The sequence below is a fragment of the Heloderma suspectum genome, chromosome 4 (assembly GCF_057233095.1).
Source record: "Heloderma suspectum isolate Gila_16-S chromosome 4, 16-S_ref, whole genome shotgun sequence".
NCBI lineage: Eukaryota > Metazoa > Chordata > Lepidosauria > Squamata > Helodermatidae > Heloderma > Heloderma suspectum.
The window spans coordinates 286985242-287001211 of NC_139461.1; the positions used below are offsets into that span (position 1 = coordinate 286985242).

Here is a 15970-nt window from a genome sequence, read left to right on the forward strand (position 1 = left end):
GGGGACCCAGTGGAAGCTGCGCAAGTCCTCTTGGGAGGTGCACGTAGGACAAAGGCCGCGTGTTGCCCAGCCCTGATTTAGCTAATCCAAGAGTGGCTGGCGTTGCATGGCAAGTGTTTGCTTGATTTCCTTGCCCACAAAGGGATAAATTATTACTGTCTTCCAGATCCAAGGAGGGCTTCTTCAGGAATAGCCTCAAAACCATTGCCCCTTGTAAAAAAGGCATTGACTACTGTCTGGACCCAGCTGGTCAATTCCTCTGCTTGATATCGTCTTCAGCCAAGAGGGGCAAGGGCTGAGTGCACACAGGTGGCAAGTTGCACTTCTCTGTCCATTCCCACGGACTCATCACCTGTTGAGGCAGTTCTGGCCAGTATTCTGTCATACAAAACAAATGTGTGAAGTCTGCCATGTGAAATGCAATGAGCTTCACTTTTGTTTACCTGTAGTAATACAGAAGTATGTTTCATGAGGAGACACGTGGTGGATCCTGTGGTGTTTCCGTGGCAGGATAATGTGACAGTCCTGCAGGAAGGTTACCCAGCAAGGAAGACCAAAGTAAGTGTGAGACCACTTGTGAATCTGGTTTGTCAAGGTTGCAAATACAGCCAGCGCAAAGACGTAACACTCCCAGGGGCACGTTTGGTGTAACGCTTCTGGAGAAAAGAAGGAGCAGGATCTACTTTACTCTCTTGGAAATAAGTTCACAATAGCTCGCCATGCGAGACTGGACACAGCACTTGCTCCCCTCAATACCAAGTCTTTCTATGGACTGATGACATTTAAGCAGAGTATTCCGCGATAACGTAATTCCTGAATGATCATTCATCCCCAGAGACATTCTGAAATGCCAAATGACAGTAACTGATAACCAGAGACTCCGAACAGGAAATGGTCACCGCTGTGCCCTGTTTGCAAGCTTCTCAGGAACATCTGGTTGAGTAATGCTGGCAACAAGCTAATTATGTTCCAATGACAACACATGTTGTTTTCCTCTCCAGATCTCTACTCAACATGAGCCTGAGTGTTTGGAGATGTTCTCCCCTTTACACTCTCTGGCTTTTTAACACTGAACACTAGCATACACTTGCCACAGCCTTCAAGTTCCCTCCAACTGAGAGGCACTTAAGTTTGGCTAACTGCATCAGGAAAATTGTCCGTCCTACCCACCTACTTACTTACTTACTTATTTATTTATTTATTTATTTTCTTAATCACCCATCGGGCTGGTCACCCAGCCACTCTGAGCGATGTACAGCAGTACAAACTGTCTAAAACAGTGAAATTAATCATTAAAACATCATATTTCTAAAATTACCCTAACCCAAATGCCTGCCTCAACAACCAAGTTTTCAATGCGTGGTGGAACATCAAAGAGGGGGCATGGCGGAGTTCCCAGGTCTTACTTCACCTGTGCTCAGATGATCCTACAAATAAATGGATTGTGTTGGACGTTTCATTGAAAACTAAGAGTAGAATCCAACTGTGCCATACTTGCACAACCGAACTCACCACTTGCCATGGCAATGGGAGCGAAGTGGTGATTTGCCGAATTTTGGCAGCAAATGGCTGCTTTTTCCCGTTGCCCTAGCAAGTACTAGTTAAGTTGCACAAGCATTGGTTTATGCCAATGCAACATCATTAGCACTAGCACATGGGCACATATGGATACTACCCTACATAACTGAGGCAGCTCTGAATAGGCTGTGCTTCATGCCTAAAGTCAAAGTAATCACAGAATTTCAGCTCAGGGAGGCATCTTTCCCATTCTCCTCTTGCTAGGATAAGACTTAATAGCGTCCACTATTATTTTACTGAAGTCTCTCTTTAATCCCAGAGACACCTCTTGCACGGGTGTACCTTACTGGGGGCCCTAAGAGCATGTTTAGACTAGATCAGCCTTCCCCAACCGGGTATTTTAGACTACAACTCCCAGCATTCCACTGACCATACTGGCTAGGGCTGATGGGAGCTGAACTTCAAAAAATCTAGAGGGCACTAGGGCTGGGAAAGGCTTGCTAGATAAATTGCTAGATACCTTGCAGCCTATGATTTTGTTATTTAAAAAAGTTCTTTACAACTGTGACAAGGAAGTTCTCTCACTATCCTACTCCTTTAATAATTTAATCAATTATGGCTTGCTGTAGTACAGGGATGGAGAACATATGGCCCTCCAGGTGTTGTTGGACTGCAATTCCAACTGCCCCTCACCATTGGCTAAGCTGGCTAGGGTTGATGGGTGTTGCAGTCCAACAACATCTGGAGGGCTACACATTCCACACCCCTGTTCTGGCACTATCCTGCCGCATGAGCATGGGGAAAGAATTTGTTCATTTAGCTTTGCGAGTCCAGTGAAACTGGCTTAACTCCACCTCTCTTCAGAGGACAAAGACCTACTCATCATACTTCGTGGAGGTTGCAAGTCCAGTTTACTCATGGATTTATAGTCACTCACCTGGTGATAAAGAAACCAATTTGTAGGCCATGTTTGCCAACGGAACTACTGCCAACATGCAGTTATCTCCATTAGTCTCTATGAAGTCATGTCTAGTAATCGCTGTTGGGTCAATGTGATGTTCTCTGAAAGGTCGGATAAAAGCCTAGAAATAATTAAAAGGCAGAGGTGTCAGCCTTGAAAGAAACCATATACACTGATGTTTCTAGCCCATACAAATATTACTAGCATTCCTACCCACACATATCTAAGTAGGCAACTTGGGGCTCAAAAGAGAATCACCTCCTGGCCTGTCACCTGAAAGGGATTCTTATGGTCACAGACAGCCAGGTGACTAGCTGTTTATAAGCACTTTGTTGTTTATTCGGTCAGTCGCTTCCGACTCTTCGTGACTTCATGGACCAGCCCATGCCAGAGCTTCCTGTCGGCTGTCGCCACCCCCAGCTCCCCCAAGGTCAAGTCCATCACCTCCAGAATATTTATAAGCACTATGTCACTGCAATAAATCCATTAAGGAAGTGAGGTTATAATGGCCCCAAATGGCAGCTGGGGAGTTCAGCGTGATATATAGTGGCTCGTCCACTGAACTCATGGAAGAGGAGATATTTGAATGTGGGAACTTGCAGCGTAAGATTAGGCACTACACTATTATTGGCTTGCGTTCATAAGTGTTAGCATCTGTATTTATAGGTATAGTGTTATCACCATGCAAACAAACTACTAAAAGATAAGTTGGTAGTGAATTGAGAGTCAGCTTAGCATCATACATGCTGTAATCTCAGAAGTCAGCAACAGGGCATGACATGTCAGAGAACTATTCAGCCTTTCCTGGCGTGTTCAACCTAGAACACGTTTGGCCCAGCACGACATGCCAGTTTTACTCTAAGTACACCAAGCTTATTAAGATGGGATAAAGAGGGGGCAGGGAAGGAAAGATCAAATACAGTCTTCAGTCAGATCAGCAGAGAAGGTACTTGCGTTAGACAGTATTAAGACATTGAACAGTGAAGGGTTGTGAAACCGTTTAGCACAAGGAACCAATCAGTATCTTGTTTCTATTGCAACAAATGTTTCTGTTGCAACATTTGCTTTTTTATTAACTCTGAAAAGTACCAAAATAGTCAGTAAATGGGTTTCATGTACTGCTGCAGTCTTATTCTGAAAGAATGCACACCCAAACAAGATGTTTCAATTCAAGTTGACATAATGTGACAATTGGCCTCTTTTTTGCTTTCACATTTTACAATATTTAAAAGCATGAGGTTTAGTAACATTGGCCTAGTTCAGATATCACAGCCACATATTAGGAATGTATTTGGGGCTCAGATATTTCCTCCTCCCCTTGCATGCTTAGATTTCCTCCCTCACTTCTGGGTTTGCAGCAACCGGGGTTTACCGTGATATCTGAATCAGGCAACTATAGTTTGCCAAAACTATTTGTTGTTGTTGTTGTTGTTCAGTCGTTCAGTCGTGTCCGACTCTTCGTGACCCCATGGACCATAGCACGCCAGGCCTTCCTGTCCTGCGCTCTCTCACAACAACAACAACAAATAGTTTTGGCAAACTATAGTTGCCTGATTCAGATATCACGGTAAACCCCGGTTGCTGCAAACCCAGAAGTGAGGGAGGAAATCTAAGCATGCAAGGGGAGGAGGAAATATCTGAGCCCCAAATACATTCCTAATATGTGGCTGTGATATCTGAACCAGGCCAATGTTACTAAACCTCATGCTTTTAAATATTGTAAAATGTGAAAGCAAAAAAGAGGCCAATTGTCACATTATGTCAACTTGAATTGAAACATCTTGTTTGGGTGTGCATTCTTTCAGAATAAGACTGCAGCAGTACATGAAACCCATTTACTGACTATCTCCAAACCAGAATTAAAGTCAGTTTGACACAGGCTTCCAATTTTGGTTTGGAAGCTGATTATAGTTTGTGGTAATCATACTCAACCCAAACATCAGTACAAACTGTGGTTACTCCAAGCCATGAAGTGAGAGAGGGAATTAGTGGGAGTGTGCAAGCCCAAAGCATGCCCAACAGCCAAATTGTGGTTTGGTCATGATGTCTGAAGAAGGTCATTTTGAGAAGGTGAAACTCAGTGTTCTCACGGTACTTAGTGGCTCTGCACCCAAATGCTGCATATCCTCAGTATCGTATCTAGTAAGCTCCAGCCATTAAGACAGCAAAAGTCTAACAGCTCTCCAGGTGATCCTGTAAAATGTACCATTAATAAAAACGGCCAAACCTTTCCAACTATTGGCAGATCTACAGATCCCCAGGTGTCTGCTCCCCAGTGAACTAGACCAGAGACAAAATCAGCAGTAATGACTCCTGCAACTTTAAGATACAAAGGGGGAGGGGAGAGAAAAGAGACCAATTAGGCATTCAGAATGAGACAAGTTACTTTTCTTTTTTTACACACTTCCAACAACATAGATAAAAGTTGATATTGGGAAAACATTTTCCAGACAAGATCATTTCTGTGACCAATTCCCAACACATAAAGAGTTTTTGTAACAAACCATTTCCATCATAGACTGCTGTATATATTAAGAATCCAACTTTGGTCAACGAGGGAAATGCTATCAGGTATAGTACATGAATCTTGTATACCAGGGGTGCACAACCTGTGCCCTGCCCCCATGCCCTGATCTCGGCCTCCAAATTTCCCATACCCCCGATTTCCCACCAATTCTATCATTATACCAGTGAGGCAAAAGCTATTTGCATGAGGATCTCTTTGGGAGAGAGTGGTGAACCTTCTCTCCCCCAGGAATCCTGATACAAATTGTTCTTCCTTCATTGCAACCAGTAAGGAAAGAGCAATCTGTATCAGGATCAGTGGAGAAGAGGGTGAACAGCAGGCTCTCTCCTCCCCCGACAAGATCCTTGCTGTGTGTGTGTGTGTGTGTGTATGCACGCGCGTGCACACGCTGACCTTTGAGCCAGCAGCACATGTGGCCTACTGGGCCAAAAAGGTTGTGCACCCCTGTTATATACAAAGGCACATGAGCTTTCACAGGCATTGCAGAAACATGTGCATCTTCCATTTCCCATCTTTACAGCCGATAAGCACTTGTAATAAATTAGCACTTTCAAGTGTTCAAAGTGCACTACATATACATTGTTTCAGCAATTCTTACAGCATTCTGTATAGTAGGTCTGTATTATGCCCATATTGTGCAAGGAGGGCTAAAGCTAAGAGTGTGGCTAGAATAAGGCCACCCAGTGGTTTTATAGCAAAGGCAGGATTTGAACTGGGAACTTTGAATCACAGCTCAAGTCACAGCTCCTATGCTACACTAGCTCTTGTTACGTTCCAATGTTTCTATAATACACATTTCAAAGTGCCTATCTTTCATCAGCCATTCCTTAAATTGAGGGGGGAGGGGGGAGAGAGAGAAAGAGAGAGAGAGATTGGGGAGACCAGAGACAGATTAATTTCAATTCAGGCTATCCACTGATCCACTAGCAACCTGGCATGAAGTGAGAAATGTGTACGCATTCATTTGGGGCCTAATAAAGTACTTGAAATTCGTTCCAAGACAGTACAGTTTTCCTTCACAAATAATGCAGGAGCAGTTTGGCCTTGCTCAGACAGGCTGTAACCAAGTAGACTAGTAGTAACAAAAGCTCCATTAAAAACAGATAATGAATAAAGAATATAGAATTTACTAAAAGGTGAGGTTTGTTTGTTGTAGAATGGGTCTTACTATTCAGAAAATAGCAGTAACACTTTCCTCTGCTTGAAACTATTTAAGTTGGGTGGGGGAAGGACTGTAGCTCAGTGATCGAGCACTTGCTCTGCATGCAGAAGGTTCCAGGTTCGATCCCCGGCATCCCCAGGTAGGGCTAGGAAAGAATCTTGCCTGAAACCCTGGAGAGCCGCTGCCAGTCAGTGTTGACAACACTGGGCTAGATGGATCAATGTTCTGGACTCAGTACAAGGCAGCTTCTTATGTGTGCTCCATTTTGTGCATGCAATATCCAAACAAGAAGCCTAGCAACGGATAGGTTTATCTTGGGGACAGCTGGAAGCCTCCATCCCCAAAACATGCATAAACACAGCTCCTTGCCAAGATGAGCCAGCAATTATTTTCAAGAACAGAGCAACAAAATGTTCATCTCTGGAAGTACAGATCACAGATCTGTGACCAAGATGCATTTGGTTTACAGATCTGTATTAAGATAGGTATACTGTAGTCAGAATAGCCCTATTCAGGCATTTGCCTGCTCACATGTAGGGCTAGAGTGTGGAGGGGGACATAGGTGCACATATAAGCCCCATCCACAGTGCCCCCATGCCCCCAGTATCTGGTGAGACCTTTACGCATTGAGCACAAAAGTCTGAAGACAGTTCTGTAAGTGTGTTCAGCTGAACCCACTCACAGAGTTTGCATGATCGTGAAACTTGCCTTATCAGGGTTTTTGATCACAGGAACTCTGTAAGTGCATTCAGCTGAATGTGCTTCCGGAGCTCTCTTCAGACCTTTGCCTAACATGCAAAGGTCTAACTGGAAGCTGGGCGCATGGGGGCAAGGCCCAAATCCCCCTACACATGAGCAGGCAAATGGCTGAATAGGGCTAACATTACAAGCTAATGTGCATAAAAAGTCATCTCAGAACCATATTTAATGTCATGCTTACTCTATCCCTCTTAGTTTACATGCCATCTGTAAGTTTGACCCAATACAGATATGGGGTAGTATCCTCACGCTCCAGCTTTGAAGAAAATTGCCCCTGTCGGCTGCTGTGCAAATTACCTCTTTCCCCATTAACACATAAGCACTGTGGATGGGGCTTATATGTGCTTGTTATCCTGCATTAGCGTTGGTTTACACTAGTGCAATATCATTACTACTAGCGCCACAGGCAACAGTGAATACTATCCAACGTATTTCTGCTTTTGAAACACATGGCAGTTTATACAGTTTTTGCTCAGAGAGTGCCAGAGTGATCAAGCTGACGACAGAGAGCTAGGGAGGGGAACACCAGACGAACCTTCTCTACCAGAAGTGTGATACAAAACAAAGATTAGGCAAAGGCTTGAAAAGAGCTCTCCAGCCTCTGTCCTGCACCAGGTGCTAGAAGAGAAGGATAAGGGCCAAACTAGATGCAACAATTTCATGAAAGCAATTAACACACATTTGAAAAATTGTAAATAACCACCCAGAGCACGCACACACCCACCGTACCAACCCCCCCCCCTCCAAAAGTTAGTATTACCCCCAGGAGGAAAGCTCCCATTTGGTGCCAGTAGGAGTTTTCCTCTGGGACTGACAGAACCTTCATGTGGGGAGATTTTTGGTAGGACCACCATGGGACATAAGATTAATCCTCTTAGAGTCATAGAATCATAGGGTTGGAAGGGGCCCACAAGACCATCTTGGCCAAGTGCTGCAAACCCAGTCATGCTTGGAGCCTTCCACAGAAGCTATTTAGATGATTTAAAAAATCTGCATTTAATTGCTTTCACACAACCAATGTCATGCCTTGTTTGGCCCCAGTGCAGTCGCCAAGGAGGTGCTTGTGAAGAAGGCACTTGATTCATTCATTATCCTCAGCCACGAGCAAATCATAACACATGGCTCACACACATCGTGACTGGTGGTGAACCAAACTTCACCTTCCAATTAGGCCGCTTAGGTTAGCTCTCCTAGATCCCAGTTAACAGGATTGTATTAGCCAGACTGAAGAGCAGATTAAGAGCAACAATCCAGAAGACAGCAGGTTACCTTTAGCAGCGCACTGTGCATTTCCCTCATCTATTCGCAGAAAGGAATTACACAGATCAGACCAATTTCTTCACCATGCACAGCCAGGCATGGGCTCATCCCCCTGCCCAATATAAGGGGAACATTACATCCAAAGCAGGCTTCCTGAATGTAAAGGGCTATCAGACCCATCTCTCCCATCAAAACATAAGAATGCATGGTTTTAATTGAGCTCAAATGCAATTCTTGTAGAATCCTGCCAGAAAACAGTGCTAAGCGTAACATGCCTGAACACTCTTTTCCCATCAATCCAAAAGGATTCTGCACAGCAGAGAAATCTCCCATGTGTAGGGTATGGGGCAGGGTGCAAAATTAAATCTAAGAGAACTGCTCTGGAAAGGAGGTTGGGCCAAGGGGAAAAGGAGGAAGAGTTAAATGGGCACAAGAAATGAAGACAAGTGGTGCTAAAGCAGACCTGCTCGCAAGGTCCTATTAAAACCTTTTGAGCAGACAAAGATTTAATTACAGTAGGCGTTTCCCTAATGAGGCTTCTGATGTTTTAACTGCTGCTCTTTTTGTTGGGCTGTTATTTATGATTCCATATTTTATGGCTTGTTGTTTTGAGAGTACAAACCCTTGGGCAGGGCCAGTCACCCCAACTACAGCCACTCTCACAAATCAGCCTAGAGAATTCCATCTGAACAGAGTGGCTCCTGGCGGTCTGCTGCCCACAAGCACTGGCCTTTGGGGAGAATTTGTAGTAAGCAAGATGCATCTCCTCCCTCTGCTGCAATTGCATTACAGTGATTTGCGTTTGTGGCCTCCAAGATTCCTGATAAGCTACAAAACGTTCCGGGGAGACTCTCAAGACTACAATCAGTCTCTGGAGGCAAAGAAAAGCAAGACAAACTGGCAACCAGGTTGCAGAAACACAAGACACTCTCCAAGAAGATACAGAACACCAGTAGAAGAATATGAAAACTTTGGAGTATTGGTAAATACCGATGCCTCCTTTGTATCATTTGCATTACACTGTATTATTTACGGTACGATACAGGGCACAGTTCACTGCAAGTTAGTCATTTCAAGCCCCATTAATCTCAATGGGAGTGGGCAGACTCAACCATAATATTTACCTAGCCCATTTTTCTTTTAAGAAAGTTGCCAAATCCAGTGCAGCTACATTCCATTCTTCTCCTCTGCTCCTCTACTCCTTCTGTGCTAACAAAACTGGGGCCCTGCTTACAGAGCCACTAGTTGCCAACATTTTACTGGCCCTAGCAATGCTCATCTCTATGGCAAGGAAAGAATCACTTCCTGCTTTATGAAGATTGTACTGCTGTTAAAGGCACAAGAGCAGGCAGGCTGCAATTTTCTGGTAAGTGGGCAACCCTAGCATTCAACCCGGCAGCTCCTGTCACAGAAGTGGAACACGGGAACATAGGAAGCTGCCTTAAATGCAGCCACACCTTGGTCCATCTAGTCCAGTATTGTCAACACTGACTCACAGTGGCTCTCCAGGGTTTCAGGCAGGAGTTTTCCTGCCCTAACCTGGAGATGCTGGGGATTGAACCCGGGACCTTCTGCATGCACAGCATGTGTTCCACCTGCGAGCTATGGCCTCCAGATACAGATGGATTCTACATCCCATCAGCATCCCCATAGTAACTGTGAAATGTTTTCCAACTCAAAGCCTCTTGCTGTTTCACAAGAAAGGTGGTGATGGTGGTAAAGGCAGTTCCAGTCATGCCACCTTGCAGGCATTAACTCTTACTCTTCAAAGAAGTTGTGAGCATCTCTTTTGCTCGCTTTTTAAAGTGCTGGAATAATAAAGCAGACTGTATGGAAATGATCAGAAATTATGGGAGTTACAGTCAAACATGGGGGTGGGGAATAGGTTCCTCACCCATGTCCTATTGCCTTTTTTCAGGGAAAATAGGAAACTTTGAGTTACCTGAAAGCATTGCTTGGAACAACTTATCAAGAAAAGATTGACAAATGCTGGATATGGGGCAAGGAGAGTCACTCTTATCTGAATGGAGCACTTATGGAATAAAGTAGCACACACAGAGAGACTCATGATTCATATGTTAGGTATGAGGAGTCTGATGCACAAAGAGAGGCTCATTGTGAAGAAGACTGGCTCTTAACAGAATTTACAAATGCTACTCCAAAACAAGTGGAGCAAAGTGACTCAACAGGTCTCCTGCTGTTCTCAGCAGGCTGCAGAGGTGGCCTCATAGGCTGCAGTTCATTCCACTTCACTGTGAAAAATCCGAGGAGGAAAATACTAGAGCAGTAGTTCAACTAAACATAGATCACATTCAAGGCTAGAATGCTCTGCTAGAAGAGGCGTGGGCATGGATTACCTATCATGCAGTTATGCAGGCAGCGTTAACATTGGAACACCGTACAAAGAAAGCCCAAGTGGGCCTTCGGAGTAAGTTTGGGATGCTGGCCAACTGACGGATCAAATATTTAAGGAAGTCAAGAACCCCTTGTGTTAAGTGGCAAACTACTTTTTAATGGGCTGAACAAATCGACGGGTCTTCATGTGTTCAGCCAAAGGTCTGAACTGAGCTCTTTTGGTGATCAGTCTGGCTGCTCAATTAACTGGTCAAGGTCTGAACTGATGCTGATTGGAGATGCTATATCTCATAGTGTATTAGTCAAATGGCAATTTCAATGGTGCCCAGATTGTATTATTTGGGAATACTTATTCCCAGAGTAATCTCAAGTGATCAAGTTAAATTTGAATAAGTCGATTAATGAGATCTCACAGAATGTAGATACATGGGCATCTTTACTTTACCCCACAAACTCAACTTTAAATACACTTAAGATGAATATTATACCTTGGATTGTTTAGGTTATATGTGGGATTCCTCTGTATTTTCAAAAACTCATGCTCTCTTTCATAAATGGGGGGTGAGGGTGTTCCTCCTTACCACCAATATCCTTGAAAAGGATGCAACTTCCCATTAAAGAAGGTGGGTTTGGCTTTCCAGATCTCGCTTTGTATCACCAAGCATATTTGTTGACCTGTACTAAATTTTGGTCTTTTCCACTTAGGTTTTCCTCCTTGGTTAGTTTTAGAATCTTCCTGTCTAGATCCTCTCTCCAAATGGATGATACTAGGTTCTCGGCAAATTAAAGTGGATAGGGTTCCTCCTACAGGCATGGCTATTAGAGATGTCTGGCTTATGTCAATTACACTTTGATCCATTTTCAATGTTTTTGTAGTGGGTTTGGATGGAGAAGTTGATCTTTGTTGTTGTTGTTGTTCAGTCGTGTCTGACTCTCTTTACTTTGGATCAATTAGTGGGTCCTGATGATGATTTTTTGTTATTCTTGGCTTCACGTGCCAAATACAATTAACCTGCTATGGCCGAATGGCAATACTTGCAATTGCAACATTTGTTAGAATCCAGTTTTGGTCTTGCCACTTTTGCAGCTTCAGAGTCTCCTCTGCTATTGGAAGTACTTCTTGAGGCTGATCTGTTAGGTTGACCCATGACCCATGTTTAGAAATATTTATTATTGGTGAATAAGTATGATAGATAGGATCTTAAGCAGGAATGGAATAGGGAATTGGACTGTCCCATTTTGCCTAATGAATGGATCACCACTTTAGCATCTGTATATGAAACATCTATGGATCTCAGGTTATGTCTTATTCAGCAAAAACTCTTGTTTCATGTCTACTGGACACCACAACATCTCTTTAGGGCACAATCCTATGCATGTTTAGACAGAAAAAAAATCCTACAACTCCCAGCATTCCTCAGCCACCCATGCTGGCTGGGGAATGCTGGGAATTGTAGGACTTATTTTTGTCTAAATATGCATAGGATTGCGCCCTTAATAAGGATTTGTCTAAGTCAGGTAATCGCTGGAGGTGTAACACAGCTAATACTTCTTTTAATCCTTTGCTTTGGCAGTGCCCAATAGTTGGCTCCTTTGGGGAGGAGGTTATAAGGATTAACTTTGTATTGGAACATTCTTTAATATTTACTAATGCACATGTCCCCTTAAATTATCTACCTGCTTTCTGGAAGTGAACTCACGGCCAGGTCAAATGTATAGTCCGCACCCTTTTGACAACTGAAAGACTGATATTACAACATTGGAAGGATAAATGATCACCTCCTTTATTGGATTGATGACCTAACAACATTTTCAACATTTGAATGGGTGGTATATAGATAACATTTGAATGGGTGGTATATAGATGCCACTTGTGAGTATGTGTGTGTGTCTGTGTCTGTGTGTGTGTGTGTGTGTATATATATATATATATATATATATATATATTTGGGTATTTGGTCTGCCTTTGTTGAAATTTATGTATAATTCTTAGAAAGTCGTATTTTGATATACACATACATACATTTCATATGTATGTACTGAAACTGATATATTCCAATCTATATAGTTCTATTTTTTATTTTCCTCTTTATTCTTTTGTTGTTTAAATTTTATATTTTTTTTTTTAAAAAAGGTCTGAACTGAGCTTGACATGTACAACTTTGCATGAGAAGGGTCTTCGGCACCATCGGGAACTGTGCACAAGGCAGGATCCCTAACTGCACACACACTGGACATCTAGAGCAGGGGCGGCGACCTTTGGCAATCTGAGAAACTGTCCTGGGTGCCACCACAAAATGGCTGCCATGGGAGGGATGGCTAGTCATAAAGGACCAGTGATCAGTTACCTGCCCCAAAGACTGAGTACAAGGCAGAGGTGGGGTCTGAGCCCCAACACACTAAACAACTCCTTTGAGCCCCAATTTTTGGTGCCAACAAAAGCCTATTTCACAGAAGGCAAACTCTTTTTCTCTTCCCCACCTCTGCCAGCCAACTCATTCCCCCTTATCTTTCCCTCTCTCTCACCCTGGCTCACCAGCTATAGAAAAATGCATTCTCTCACCAGACAGGAGTCCCTTTTTCTTTCCCCCCTTCTTTTTCTTGGTGGCTGGACATGCTGCAGAGAAAAGCATTGGCCTGCAGTCGCCCACCATCTTCATTTCTTAAGGATGTCTCTGAGCCCAACATTGGCCCAGGGCCATTCATGGGAAAAAATATAGTAGGGACCGGAGGCCCTCACTTTGCTTTGAAGCAACTGCAGCTGCCAATAAAGAACATGTCTGATCTTAATAAAAGAAAGAAAGAGGGAGGGGAGGGAGGGAGGGAGGGAGGGGAGGGAGGGAGGGAATCTCAGTAGGCTCCAAGAAAGGTGTCCAGGGGTGCACTGGTACCCACGGGCACTACACTGCCTAGCCCTCATCTAGAGGTTGGAAGCAGAGGCAGATGGGTGGCACAATCCCACTCCTCCATATGTTCAGTCTAAGCAGACTGAACGTGACAACAGGGCTGTGGTATCAGCTGATGGACTCATTCCTGATATGGCTATCTCTTGCTTTGTAACTCTCCTCCCCAATTGGGCCCTCTGCCTTAGCCTCTCCTACTTATCATGCACTCTAACTTCATGCATCTCTGAACAGGAGCAGAGGATTAAGCAGGACACAAGCATTCAACCACAGCAGCATAAGCCATAAGTGTCCAGAAGATGGGACATCCCAAGATGTGTTCAATCTGCTGTGGAGAGGATGAAAAGGAGCCCCCATAGTACTGATCTGGCATGACATACAGCAGGCTTGCCCAACCTGGCATCCTCCAGATGCTTTGCACTATGATTATCAGCATCTGGGACCATCGGCCATGCCAGCTGGGCTGACAGGAGTTGAAGTCCAAAACATCTGAAGAGCACTAGGTTGGGAAAGGCTGCAGCTTGTGGGAATGAGAGGATTCTGGTGTCTATCACAGCTCTAAAACAATTAATGCTTTAAATCTGAGCAAATACCAACCCTACCTCAGTGTCTCTTCATACAATCAGTAGGAAAAAGGTACTACCACGATCTGGTAACAGAAAATTTTAGATGACCCAGAAGGCCACATGTAGAGATGTGAAGGATTCAAAATAAACTGGGAGAGGGAAACCAGAAAAAATAGTGGGAAATGTTTCCTCCAAATTTTGCATAATTCCCTGGAAAATACCAGGTGTTGTTTTTTTCTTCACCTCTCCCACCCCTCACTCTCCATTTTTTCTATCACCGCCCCCCCCGGTCTTCACATCTCTAGCCACATGGCCACTATTAGCTTTTACACCAAACCTTTCCAACCCATCTTCTCCTCCACTCTACACGCAGTCAGCCATCACAATTATACTAGTCTGCTTGTCAGGGCAAGAGCCTCTTGCCCAGGGGCAAGAAGAACCTCATGAAATCTCAAAGGCTATCACTTGTGCTACTGTTTGGATAAGAAAAGAAAGAGCAGACATTTTTCACACCAATTCTTTCCTTCTCCAAGCATCTGCACAAGCGAAGCAAGACTCTGTCTCTCCTCCAGCCCTTTCTGCTTGCTGGAGGACTGGAGGAACTGGTAACAAGGAGAAACAGGACTTGGCTAGTAAGCCAAGCGGATATTTGCAGAGCCCCGATTGGAGCCACAATCCACACTTGGAACCAAGTGTTCCCACTAAGGTCTCCGTAGAACTCATGCCATCCCCTCTATGAATGGACAAGGCTTTTTGAGCAGACAGAATACTCTTTGTCAAGATGTCCACGCTCAGCCTTCAAGCACAGTAATAGGTTCACTGTTGCCTACGAACAATGGAGTATGCAATGTTCAACTTCCCAGTGTCACCTCATCAGCAAAATTCAGCAGGAATGGCACAGTGTTGTGGAGCTAAACATTGTGGGGGCTCTTCTGAAGTACCAGCACAGGGTTTATTTCTCATGCACACACCACATGCTCTCAGTTCCCTAATCTCATGGAACTGCTGTGTTGTCCTCTTTTGATGCCTTTCCTGTCTCTTGACATGAATGAATTCAGTCTCTTCTGACTGCTACTGCAATCTCCTCCCCCTGCCTGAGTCCAATACATCAACTCTCCCCTTCTCCCTCAAGCATCCTCTCTAAGGCTGGTTCCAGCACAGCTTTCATCTTTTGTTACTGTGGAATTTCCAGGCTGATGTAATCACTAGCTTTCCTTTACTCCCTGCTGCTGCCACTGGGTTCTAGCCAGACTGGGGCTATACAGCTGGAACAAGCGCTGAGCTGCTTCCAAACAGCCTGTCTGGGAGAGGAAATGCAAGACAATTTACAAGCTTAAGGAAACCTTTGGGATAAGAATATTGTCTGCACTACAGCTGCTGCCATTAGGGGCTTATGAGGGAAAAGCCTCTATGGCTGCTCAAATACCCTAAACCTCAGTGTCTACTGGGGATAAGCAACTCCCTGAACTCAGTACGTTTCCCAAAATGCACACCTTAACACTAGATATAATTCAAAAGTATGGAAGCCTACAGGACGCATGTATCAACAGCCTGTGCCCAGCAACAATTGAACTATTTCATGCTTGACACAAACCAAATTGTTAAGGATATGCGTGCATGTGTGTCAACCTATATAACAACCCAACCTATATAACAGCCCCACATATTCCTAGAGCATTAGTCCTGAGTTAAATTCCAGAGATAGCTGTATTAGTCTGTTGCAGAACCTAAAATAGAGTTTTGAGGCATGGTATGAAGCAGGGGATGGGGAACCTGTGGTCCTCGAGATGCTGATGGATTCCAGCTCCCATTAGCTGCAACCAGCGGGGCTAACAGGCAGGGACAACGAGAGTGGTAGCCCAGCAATACCTGGAGGACCACAGAAGCCTCACCCCAGTTAAAGACTAATGAATATGTTGTGACATTAAGCTTTTGTAGACCACAACCCCCTTCAAACGC

The 15970-nt window shown here is 44.2% G+C and overlaps 1 protein-coding gene across 2 annotated transcripts in view; it reads right to left on the minus strand.

The window, feature by feature from the left end:
• PEDS1 (plasmanylethanolamine desaturase 1) overlaps positions 1–15970 on the minus strand; it is a 44379-nt gene that overhangs the window by 4797 nt on the left and 23612 nt on the right. For both annotated transcript variants that reach the window (XM_084854128.1, XM_084854127.1), the window contains exons 3-5: positions 4707–4798; positions 2456–2600; positions 444–656 (exon numbers count right to left, since the gene is read on the minus strand). In XM_084854128.1, coding sequence (XP_084710254.1) covers positions 444–656; positions 2456–2600; positions 4707–4798 — 450 coding nt within the window. The remainder of the gene's footprint in view (positions 1–443; positions 657–2455; positions 2601–4706; positions 4799–15970) is intronic.